The sequence below is a fragment of the Labeo rohita genome, unplaced genomic scaffold, assembly GCF_022985175.1.
Source record: "Labeo rohita strain BAU-BD-2019 unplaced genomic scaffold, IGBB_LRoh.1.0 scaffold_73, whole genome shotgun sequence".
Taxonomy (NCBI): domain Eukaryota; kingdom Metazoa; phylum Chordata; class Actinopteri; order Cypriniformes; family Cyprinidae; genus Labeo; species Labeo rohita.
The window spans coordinates 429587-442116 of NW_026129667.1; the positions used below are offsets into that span (position 1 = coordinate 429587).

At 37.3% G+C, this 12530-nt stretch overlaps 1 protein-coding gene across 1 annotated transcript; it reads right to left on the reverse strand.

The window, feature by feature from the left end:
- Nucleotides 1-3392: 3392 nt before the first annotated feature.
- cnr1 (cannabinoid receptor 1) lies at nucleotides 3393-7189 on the reverse strand. The gene is made up of 2 exons (XM_051104521.1): nucleotides 7034-7189; nucleotides 3393-6154 (listed from the first exon to the last, which is right to left on the reverse strand). Exon 2 carries the CDS (start codon nucleotides 6128-6130, stop codon nucleotides 4688-4690), a length of 1443 nt encoding a protein of 480 aa, XP_050960478.1. The 5' UTR covers nucleotides 6131-6154; nucleotides 7034-7189; the 3' UTR covers nucleotides 3393-4687.
- Between the last annotated feature and the right edge of the window lie 5341 nt (nucleotides 7190-12530).

Here is a 12530-nt window from a genome sequence, read left to right on the forward strand (position 1 = left end):
TCCGAAACAACGTTTCAAAATAAAAGTCCGGCCTCTGACTCACAGCCAATGAAAATAAGGTTATTTAAGTTGCCATTGTACATATTTGAAAAGAAAACTGCAAAATCGGAGTTTTTATAGCGTTTTTTATAGCGTTTCTCTCATAAGTTCGGATATTATAATTCACTAATTTAATCATAATGTGTATCTGTTGATTCTGTTATATACCTTATGAAAATTAACCATGGTTTTATTATAGTAAAAATGACGATGTTTTTTGGCGCATTGATTATCATTTGTATAACCAAGTATTACCAATATCATGGTTAAACGTTAGTATAGCAAGACCATGGTTAATTTGTCGTTACCATGGTTTAACTATAGTGTTGTTGTTGCTGTTTGTTTTGTTTTTTGTTTTGTTTGTTTGTTTGTTTTTTGTAGTTCATGGTTAATTTTCGTAAGGGTAGTTTAACAGTGATCCAAAAGTGAACTTTCATAGTCGCTGTGGTTCCCGCGTTTATCTGCTCAGGTTGAGGGTCAAGCCATAAAACATCTAACGGACTTCGTGAGACAAGTCATATTCCCACAGTCACGATATCTCTCTTACATGGACAAATTCACCATTTTTCACTATTTGAACTCTGTTCAACAAATGGTAAGAAAATGTAAGTGCTTGCTTCAAAAATGGGATTTGTCCACCTCACTAAATGTAAGCTGTTTTACAGAATTTGCTGTTACCAAAATTTAAGTTTGGTGTTAGATTAGATAAAAACGCTGATTTGTGTAATGAAACATATTTTTTCATAATATATAAACAGTAATGAAATCCTTAAAATTTAGTATAAAATAGAAATATCGGGGTATTATATATGAATAAAATATGTCGTCAGGTTTTAATTGGATTATGGATTATTGCCGCTTTTCTTACACACCAGTGCATTAACAAACTCACTAACACCAGTGTGTATTTCACAGTTGTATTTTTTTGCTAGTAATTAATTTAAATGTCTGAAACATTATTTTGATGTGGCTGAAAACACTGAATCGTTGTGATATCGGCTAAAGGCACTGAGCTCGTGTATTTGGCTCAGCGCCAAACAAGACGCAAATGCTGGTTTAAGCTGGTCCTTTGCTGGTTTATGCTGGTCCTTAGCTGGTTTAAGCTGGTCCTTTGCTGGTTTTTGCTGGTCATGTTGCTGGTCATGTTGCTGGTCAAGGACCAGCATGAACCAGCAAAGGACCAGCTTAAACCAGCATCAAAACCTACCTAACCAGCATCCAAACATACCTAACAGCATATGCTGTTTTTTTCACCAGGGTTGTTAGCATAAGCTAGGAAGTTCGGTATAAAATGTTGGTTTATGTTACATTTATGCATTGGCCATGCATAAAAGGAAATATATATAATTTATCACTGAAACTTTTAAAGTTATTATATGATCTTTTATTACAGTGATACATTATAGCTTTTCTTACATATATAATAGTTTCTTTCTTTCTTTCTTTTTTACCAAAGAACATGGGATTTCAGACTTGCTTTAAAAAATTCTGTATAGCAGTGATTCTCAATAACCACACAAGGGGGCCTCAGCAAACCTCTAATGGCAATGCAACACCAGTTAAAATTATTTAAATTCAGTTCTATTAAAATCTAACAGAATAAAAACCTAAAACACACAGTTACATTAATAAATGAATCATATTTGTGGTAATATTTATCATGTCGTAGGAATATGGAGCAATTTTTGGAATTGGAGTTGGAATTAGAGTTTTTGGAAAATGCTATTAGCCATCCTTTTTAGTGTACCTTGGGAGAGCCCATAACCTTGGTTAAGGCTAGAAGGAATAAATCTACGGCCACCAGGGCTTGCCAGGCATGCGCACATCAATATTGCGTCAAAAAAACAATAGAAACCATAACAGAAATTCTGTTTTCCACTACAATACTATCACAGACATTACAAACCATCGGCTTTTAACCATTAAAACCATTAAAAAATGTGTGTTTTGGGACATATTTCATTAGAATTTAGTGGTTTAAACAGGCCACCAATAGAAGACTGGCAGTAGAAACACACACAGGGCCCTTTACAGTTTCCATTAAAACAATCCAGAAGTCCCATTACAACCAGTAAAACCATTATAAATTCTGTGATGCTTTCTGTTATTTTTTTCAGCAGGGTTGTCACAATGAGCAACAATAATTACTGTATTTGCATTATTTTAAGGGGAAGGTTTAGGATTGGGGTAGGAGTTGACATTAATAAAACACACTCTAATGTTGGCAAATACAGCCATAGCTGTATCCCTTCTAGCCACAACCCATAACCTCCAGAGTAAAACTAAATTAAAACCCTCCTGTCTTGTCTCTGTAAATTCTCCAGAGATATTACATATTTTAGATATTATATTATTAGGGACTGCCAGCTTTCTCTAACACTTTACTTGTCATTAACGCTAAAAGTAGATATATCTATTGTTAAAGCAACAACACCATGAGATAGACAATATTTTTATGTTTACCTTTACCAGAGCTATTTCTCTAAGGTAAAAAGCTTATTGTAAAACTTCTCAGCTAACTTTTTATACGTAAACATTATTTATGACTTGGACTGTCTCAGTACATAGAAACCACGTTTCCTATAATGCTTGTAGACCATTAAGGTTTGACAGAAATTGTTCCTGAGTTGTTAATCTGAACATTAAACTGCGTTTCGCTGATTTCTTATAATGGATTTCTGAAAAATGAGAGCGAAATATTGCTTAATGTAAAAATATTATCTTTTTCCTCGTGTTATCGTATAATTCCTTTGCAGATAGTGGCAGGGGATTGTGTTTATGACAAGCGTGAGAGAAATTTTGTTCTGCCGGCTGCTTGTTCTGGTACATTAAACATCAAGCTACGAGTTTTTCTAATGAAGTGTTTAGTATGTCCCCCGGCGTCGTGCACAATCACTGGCCATGCAGCCAATGACACCCTGCTGTTACATGGCCTGAAGTTTTATGAGATGAGTATGCCATGTGTTTACTTGCTATATCAAAAGACTATTTGATATAGCTCTCAGATTCCATTGAAGGTGGATTGAAATAATCGTTAAGTTTAAAATGTACATCTTAAATTTTTATTTATTTTTGTAAATGCTGTTCCAGTGGGATGATGTGCAGATCCAAATCAAATAATCAGCAATCATTTTGTAATCATAACTCTAACATCTTTACTTAAAATGGGATAAAATTGCCTCTAATGTTACTTATTGCTTTCTGTTCTAGAAAGGGACTCTTTTACCTATAAAACTGTAACTGTCCACTAGAGGGAACCAAGAGACAATACCAATATGTGCAACATGACCAGGGTCTGACTCCATTATGATTTGACAAGGTGATATGCAGTTTTAAATAAAAGTATCCCAATACACAGTTTAGGTCAGTACTGACTTTATTAAAAAAACAAAAACTTGAAATGGACTAAACTGTGATACATAAGTGTGCAAGCAGCTTCTGTATTTTAAGACATCACTTCGAGACAGACTTTCAAGAACTACTTTGGGACAAAAGCCACTGTGACGTTTTATGATTTGTAAGCTTTAATACTTAAGTAGATACATTTCAGGTAAAGGTAGTTAAAATGTACCTATACTTTTGAACAGTGCAAACAGAAAGCACCACCACACCATATCACGGTTTAAGGAATATTACTAAACAATCATGATATGTACATTTCAATTGTTTGTTAATTAACTACATGATAAATACAAATTTTTAAGAACAAATATTTATTTTTAGAATTCAAACTTTCCTCTGGGCTTTGTGCATATTGTAAAATGAATTTTACTTTACATCTCAGAGAAATACATCAGCAGAATGACAAAATTAAAATCCAACACAGTTATTTCAGTCACTGTATTATCTGTGACGATAAACCACAATTACAGGCCATCTTGTAAAAAAAATAGTTGAAAAAAGTCCTGTTTTTTTCGGATCCTCACAACAATAACACTAAAGCATCATGTAACGGACCAGATATTCAATACATTTGTTAACCAAACAAAACAAATGCCCTCTTGCTTTCATTAGTCATGTACTTGAGGAGCGACAGAACTTGCTCCACTTATAATACTTTCAATTTGATAACATTTATTTCATTGGCAAAACAAGACATCTCAAAAACAGAGAGACTCTTATCTTTTGTCGTTTATCACGATGATGTTGGATACACTACATCACCACAGAGTTCTACACATATTTACATAGATACCAATGTATATATATCTTTTTTTTAATTCATACTTACATGGTTTTATTAAAAAGATCATTAGCCCCTTATTCCCATGTGAGAAGATATCATTGTTCAAAAACCAAAAATTCAAAGTATAAAAATATAGTAAACTTTCATAAAGCACGCACAACATCCACACGTTACACTTAAATATAAGGGCAAACAATGACAACAACAACAACAAAAAAGCCCCAACAAATTCATTTACTGGGTGAGAACCTCTTACTTCTGAGACACACACAAAAAAAAAAAATCTAATTTGGCACTTAAGTGATGAAATGTCATAGTAAACACTTCATCAAACCAGTGGTAACTTAAGCAGCTTTGTGTTTTGAACTTTATGCATGGATACTTGCATGTAACTTTCCATAAACAGACATTCTTTTAAGAAGCGGTGCATCCGAACGACACCCGTTCCGCCCCGCGGTACAATCAAACAGCTTCGGCCGACGTCTCCGCTGAGACGGACATTGTCAATTTGGCTATTTTCACAGTGGTCTTCACGCAGCTCTCGGCCGCACGGTTGGCGGCGATGTGATGATGCCTCTGACAATCTGACTCCAGGCTGTTGTCCAGCTGCAGGGACGTGCTGGAGGTGCTCCTACAGCCCTGGCAGGTGGCGAGGAAGGCCCTCCGCAGGTCTTTACTCCTGAGAGCATAGATTATTGGGTTAACGGTGGAGTTGAGCAGGGTGAGCATACTACAGAACGCAAACACTGTCTTAATGTTGTCGTCCATCCGCCAGAACAGATCGTACACCATGATGGCCAGAAGAGGCCCCCAGCAGATCACCAACACCACCAGGATCAGAACCAGCGTTTTGGCCAAGCGGATGTCCATGCGAGTCTGATCCGGCCTGGGGGCCTGGACCTTCGTACCGTCGGAGGAGTGGACGACCAGGCTCTTCTGAGACGTGCGCCTCAGCATCCTCACCGCATGGTGGTGGGCCTTCCAGAGGATGTACATGTAAGCGTAGATAATGAAGATGACCAGAACGCTGGTCACACCGATCCAGAACATCAGGTAGTTCTCGTCGATGAGCGGAAAGATGTCGGAGCAAACCGAGTTGAGCCGCTTGCAGTTCCAGCCCAGCAGCGGCAGCACGGCGATGATAATGGAGATCGCCCACATCATGCAGAAGGCCATCACCGCTTTGGTGCGCGTCACGATACGCCTGTACGCCAGCGGACGGTGGATAGAGACGTACCGGTCGATGGCGGTGAGGAACAGGCTTCCCACGGATGCGGTGAACGAGGCCGTCACGCCCCCTAACTTGAACAGAAACACGTTCGGGCTGTCTTTGCGGTGAAAGACGTGGAAGTCCAAGAAGCTGTAGACAAAGATCACGCTGCCCAGCAGGTCTGCGATGGCCAAGCTACCAATGAAGTGGTACGAGGGCCTGCAACGCAGGGTGCGTGACTGCAGTATCACGCACAGGACCACGAGGTTCTCCAATACCGTAAAAGTTCCCAGCGTGAGAGACAACACCGCTATGGCGAGCTGCTGACTAGGAGTCAGTATCATGAAACACTCCATGTCCATAAAGTTCTCCCCGCACTGCAGGCTGCTCCCTTCATCTCCGAGGCTAAAGTTCCCAAACACATCAGAGCTGTTAGTGGGGTAAAAGGGGATACCTTTCACGATGAGCTCCTCATCCGGTCCCACTTTATCTGCGAACGAGCTTCTGCGGTAGGCTGCGAACGGCTTCGGCAGTGGGTATCCGCTCTTGCCGAAGTCGCCGTCGATGATGTGGTCGTCGTAGCCGACGTCGTTCGAACCGATGTACTGCAGTCCAGAAGTGATGGTTCTGAACGTGGTTTCTGCCACTCCGTCCAGAACAGATTTAACATCGGACTTTGAGGCAGGGAACAGCATGATCAAAGATGCTCTAAAGGAAACCTATTGGATGAAATTGAGAGAATGCTTGTTCAAACAAGACTGACTGAGGCATATGGATCCTCATCATTCCAAGATTACAGAGAATATTGAGCTCTCAAAAGCTCAATCGATGCTTCACTGAGCACAGAAATAAATGCCCTCTCAGACGAGCCATCATACGGCTCTTGTATTTTGCGCTTGTTGTTTTTCTTGCATGGATGGGCACCTAGGGATTATTACTCTAAGAGACGGGCTTTGAATAATTGATGCCTGCAGCTGACAGACTCAACCTAAAACACCGACTACAGTTATAAACAGTGGGCAACTTGGACGCAACTTTATATTGGTATGGAAAAAAGCCTTTTTTTTTTAAGTCTCATTTACGAATATGAATGTAAATTAAAAGTAAAATATATATGATTTATAGTTAGAAATAGGAATGTATTATAAACTATAATATAACAAATAACATTTAAGAATAGTCTAGTAGTGCATAAGAATGCAGATATTTATTGCAATTTACACTATCACCCGTCGTGTGCACGTATCAGTGTGTTTTGAATCATTATTCGACATCAAATCACAAAAGAAGTTCAATTCCGTTGTAGATTCAGCATATAGCGCAGCATGTGAGTCACGGAGAACTTCACTTCGATATGTTTACTGTAATGTTACGGTTTTTAATATTTAATAGCGCTTGAGCGTACTGCACTAAGAAACGCATTGTGGATTAAAACTAACATTTAAGATTAAAAGATGTAGATTAAAAACTAACTTTTCTGTTTGTGCTGAAATAAGCGATGTCAAACAGTTCTCCCCAAGCGTTATAATAGGGCTGCAAGTTAATTGAACAAAAGATGAAATGCATCAGGTTGGTAGAGTTGAGAAATGCAGTTTTACCTTCACATAGTTCGCGCAGGTGTTCCTCACTGTATGAACAGATGAGATGATCTCGCAGTGATCCTGCTCCACCGCAGGCTGACGAGTGAGTGAGGGTTCAGGCGCTCTGTCTCTGGGTTTGCAGGTTTGTAGGGAATGAGATGCTCTTCTCCTCTCGCATCATATATGACGCATCCAATGTCACATGACCACCCACATACACGACCATTTTTAATGTCAAAAAATGAAAATAACTCAAAAGTGCAATGTATGTGCTGGGTGGTGGTGGTTAGGGTTGGTTGGCATATCTCCTGCTTGACTAGTTTCCAATGGTTCATCTCTTGAAGAATTTTATTTCATAAATTAGTGCTGTATTGGACTGGCAACATTTAGGGCATCTTTAGACACAACTGGTAAATGCAAAATTGCTGTATGTGACCCTGGACCACAAAACCAGCTTTAAGCAGCACGGGCATATATTTGTAGCAATAGCCAAAAATACATTGTATGGGTCAAAATTTAAGTAAAGATCATGTTCCATGACGTAATTTTTGATTATTATCATGCATTGCTAAGAACTTCATTTGAACAACTTTAAAGGTGAATTACCAAATATTTAGATTTTTTTTTGCACCCTCAGATTCCATATGTTTAAAAAGTTGTATCTTGGCCAAATATTGTCATATCCTAACAAACCATACATCAGTGGAAAGCTTATTTATTCTGCTTTCAGAATTGGGTCACATATTACCTTTGAATAAAAACAGAGTGTAATATGTAGTAGGGAGCGGTCTGTTACATCAGCGTTTTATTAGCAGTATATTAGCAGTACATTAGCAGTCATTAGTCTGTTCTAAAGATACATAAATATAGCCCATCAGTTAGTGATACATCTACTGAATACCAAAAGCTTCTTTTTAAAACCTTGCACCTAGGCTGACCTATATCTATAATAATAGAATCTTAATCTATCAAGAGAAAGAACTACAATACCATAAATAATTGAAAATGATAATCAAATTAAAAAGGTTAGAAAAATATAAAACTGTTAATTTAAAAATGTTGATTATATACATAGAAACAATGTATTTTACTTCTCTTAGAATATGTGCATATTATGCATATGAAGAGTTCAGATGCAAAAGCCTCTAAATCCATCTGACACTTTAAAATGAGCATTTCCTTCTGGCTGCTTTGTATAGGTTTCTATGTAAGTACTGGTACTTCTGATTGAGCTGAAGCTGGAATTTAGCGAGTTTGAAGTAAAAGTATTTGATGGACATATACTATGTGTCAGGAGCATTCACTCAGTGTCATTATCTCATTTTTGACCGAGATGGCTTTTAGCTGGTTTTGCATCTGAACTTTTCATATACATAGGTTACTGAAGACATTTGAGATTGTAGGGAAACTAATTAAACACAATTCAGTGCTTCATTGCAATGGGTGGGAAATAGAGTTTTCTTTTGAAGAATTCTCAGCAGAATCATGGGTAATGTGGTTTTTCACCAATTTGATCATTTAAAGGTTGAAATAAAATAAACAAATGGCATTTTTATCTCCAGAATCGGACTGTTGCACTCCGTTTCGTAGTTTTATATCTTCATCCAGTAGTGCTTTGGTGATGAGCACATCACGCAACTCCCACCCCATCTATAGCCCTAAATTCGTTTATTCAGCCTACACACCGATCCAACGCTAGAAACAAGCCGTGAACAATAACATGAATATCACTTGTCAAGACTAAGGCACAAAGTGTAATTGTTGTTTGTCACAACATTTTAAGCAAATAAAAGAGTCAAAGTTCCCACATAATGTAATAATAATACTTGTTTAGCAGAAGATGACAGAACATTAGCTAGACTGATGTTTATTTCAACCCACCAAAGGAAACTTTTTTCCACCCTGCAAGATGATCAGTTGGCAAATATTTCTAACCTCAATCAGGGCTCAGTGCTAAGGACGGGCCAGTGGTTCAAATTTTTACTTGCCCGGTCAAAATTTTTACTGGCCCTGCACAAAAAAGAAGTTAAATAGTTGCTGTTATCATTGTTTCTGACTCATGTTATCTTTTATTTTAATAAATAAGCTTATATGACACCAGACTTTTACATACCAATTAAAATTGTACAATTCTCAATTCCAATTTCGATGCCACACCTAAACCTACTAGCCTAACTAAAGTTCAAATATTATTTGTTTGTTCAAAATAACAATTATATACATTTACAAATGCAAACATCAAGACCACAAAGGAACTTGTTAATCATTTCCTCCATTTATTCTCAAAGATTTGCGTTTGCAGCCGTAGTGTATATGTGAGTCTTTCCGTTTCTCTAACCTCTGTTACTATTTGGAATCAGTCTTCTCTCGTAGGTGGGTCTTCCTTGTACCATTTCCGGGTTATCACCTTTTTACTTGTTGCCAATACAATTTTAAATAAATATTTATCATCTTTCCCAACCTCATCTGGGATATCTCCCAAGTAAAGAACATAAAATGATTTTGGTAAATTTAGAGTGAAAATATTATTAATAGTAGACCGTACGACCTCCGAAAAACTATGCATTGTTTAACAATGCACTGTAAAATGCAATAGTTTACCTTACTTAGATATAATTAGTTATCTTTACTTAGATGCTATACTTACTAGGTTTTAGCAAGTTACAGCTACTTTCAAGGGAAGTAAAACAATTTACTTACTACTTTGAGTGATGCTTACTTAAAATATTCAAGTAGCCACAAAGGAACCAATGACATTAATAAACAAGTGAGAGGCAGCAGTGCACTAATAGGTTTTTGAGGTGGGGCAATTTCAGTTATTTTTCACTAGTTATCCAAAGTCATCTTAAATGTTGTTTTAATAAAACTGAAATATTTGAGAGAACATCAAGCTGACTTCATAAATTGATGTTGATTTTTGTAAAATGTTGTTTGTGTGTGTGTGTGTGTTTTTTTTTTTTTTTTTTTTTTTTTTTTTTTTTTAACTTACCATTCTAGTGATTAATGTTCCCTTTGGTTGGGCACTTGGAACTTTGTTTATCTCATTATATTTTTTTTTCCTATTGATGCAGCAATGCAACATGAAATCAATTTTTGATTTCAAAAGAAAAACAATAATAAGTAGATTACTTTTAGGAATTAACCTTCTTACTCTTCTAATTAAATCATTAGGTAATTTTTTTGTATTCATTAGGTCTGTTTTTGTATTTATAAATGATCTTTTACAATTTCATCTTAATTAGGTTGAGATAATCCTTTAATATTTGTGGTAATGTGCTCAAGTTACAGACAGACTTCAACATTCGGAACGTGAATCACAACAATAGTAACATAATTGTGTCAATAACCATTTTATTTTCTCTTTTTGTTGTGCTACTACTGACACAAGACAGTAAATAAAATTAGCAAATAAAAACAACAACAGTAAAACAAAGCAATTGCATAATTTATTCATGCCGCAATGCACTCTGGGAGTGACTGAGTAGCTATACTAAGTCAAGAGTAAACCTAAAGGATCAAGTACCCCCTACAGTTCTTTTTTAGTTACTAGAACTCTCGTGTAGGTAAACTATACTAAGCATTTGTCAGTACAACATACTATTCCTATTTCACTTAGTTTTCAAGGCAATCGGTTTGCATGCTTTTTTTAAGTAAGCCCAACTAATTAGATTTTACAGTGTGCCGAAATATATGTGTATGATGGGCTTTTTCTACATCACATTTCCTCCAGCATGGGTAGGAGGTTCTCATTTGTAATTCCTTAATTCTTGGTGTGATAAAAAAAGTTCAAAGATTATTTTATTATTAATATTTTATTACAAGCGAAAAGACATACCGCTATAAACAAAGCAGCGCCGTGCTTATGAACGCTACTTTAAATGCATCATACATGGGCAAATGAAAAGAACCCCCCGTTTCAATATTTAGGATAATATTTCCAATATTTTGCGCATTGTGAACCATGATCTTACTCTGCCTGCTACAGTATTTTTTTCTCTTTGCGTTCATCTTCAGCATCTCTGACCTCTGCTAACGAATGTTTAAAGAGTTCGTAATATTTCCACACACACATGACATTTTGAAAAATGACTGTATGCAGTTCGTGTGCAAGCCCGGAACAGAGATCGGTTAAAAAATATGTCCGGTCGATCGGTTCATCTGTAGCCTACTCCACTGTATTAATTAAGTATGAATTAATCATTGTTAAAGCTACAAAACTAATCCTAAAAAGAGTATTTTGACATACTTTTGTAGGCTATTTGTCCGTCTCTTTGTGATCGTTAATTATCAGACTTAAAGGGGTCATCGGATGCCCATCTTAATGAAAAGTCTATAATAAACTTTGGTTAAAAATTCTCAATGGTAGTGTAAAACAACACCCTTTTTATCTTGCCAAAATCAGCTCTGCAAAAATCATCCCATTCTGGTCGATTCTGCTTTAAATGCAAATGAGCTCTGTTCGCCCCGCCCCTCTCTTCTTTCTGTGGAAAGACGAGCCTGTTTACTTTAGCCGCGTTTAGCCGCTAAACTTGCTAACTAGCACATTATTAGGAAAGGCGATCGCATAGATTCATAAAAAAAACCCTTATACTCACTTCTGCTGTAAGTGAAGCTGGATCATGAATGATTTGCACGAACCTAGACGGATATATGTAGATCGAGAGGCGCATTCCCTTCACAAACAAACGTAATCCGCTGCATCTTCAGCAGCTCAGATGTCGGGAGTAAATGACGACCACTATGTTCATTATTACATCCAGCAACACAACACCTCAATCGCTCAATCAGAGATATTCTTGTCTAACTTACATCCCTGCTCTGGCATCAAAACAAAGAAGGCGGACTGTTACAGCTGATCTGAGGTAAAACTTTCATGTCAATCAACTATCGTGGGAGCGGCCTCTGTCAGTGTGACACCGACAGGCATCTGAGAATGGCTCGATTTGAAAAAGGGGATATTATTTTTACAGATTAATTAAAAACCACTGCACGGATTTGTAGCATTATAGGGTAGATTTGTACATACACTGCCAACACACATTAATGTTCAAACAACATGTAAAAAGTGAACTTAGCATCTGATGACCCCTTTAAAAACGCGTCCAAATGATAACCCTCCGTGACGACGTGGCAGTGGCGCGAGCGTCTTTCACGCTGGACCCGGGCCATTGGGCACTCCTTATTGTCGAGCCCTGCCTCAATGCATTTTCTGACTTGTTTCAGCAGACCATTGGAGGAAGATGTTTTGCTTGTGAACAGAAGGAAGCTGATTATCTAAGACACTGCAGAAGGCATCAGAGTTTTATCAAGGGAGAACCACAGTGATTAGTTCTGCTCGCTTCCTTTAACAACACCTGTATTTGGTGGCCCCAACAGGTCTGGATTTAGCAAGGAACAATATTGCAAGACCACTTGATTGAAGCCCAGCATACTCAGTAATGAGGGTACAACAGCATGTGAATATCACCTTGGTGACTACCGTAGGTCTTTTTCTGGATATCTAAATGTAAAACTG

Excerpts from the sequence above, each read along its gene's own strand:
- cnr1 (XM_051104521.1), bottom strand. The coding sequence starts at position 6,130 with ATGCTGTTCCCTGCCTCAAAGTCCGATGTTAAATCTGTTCTGGACGGA.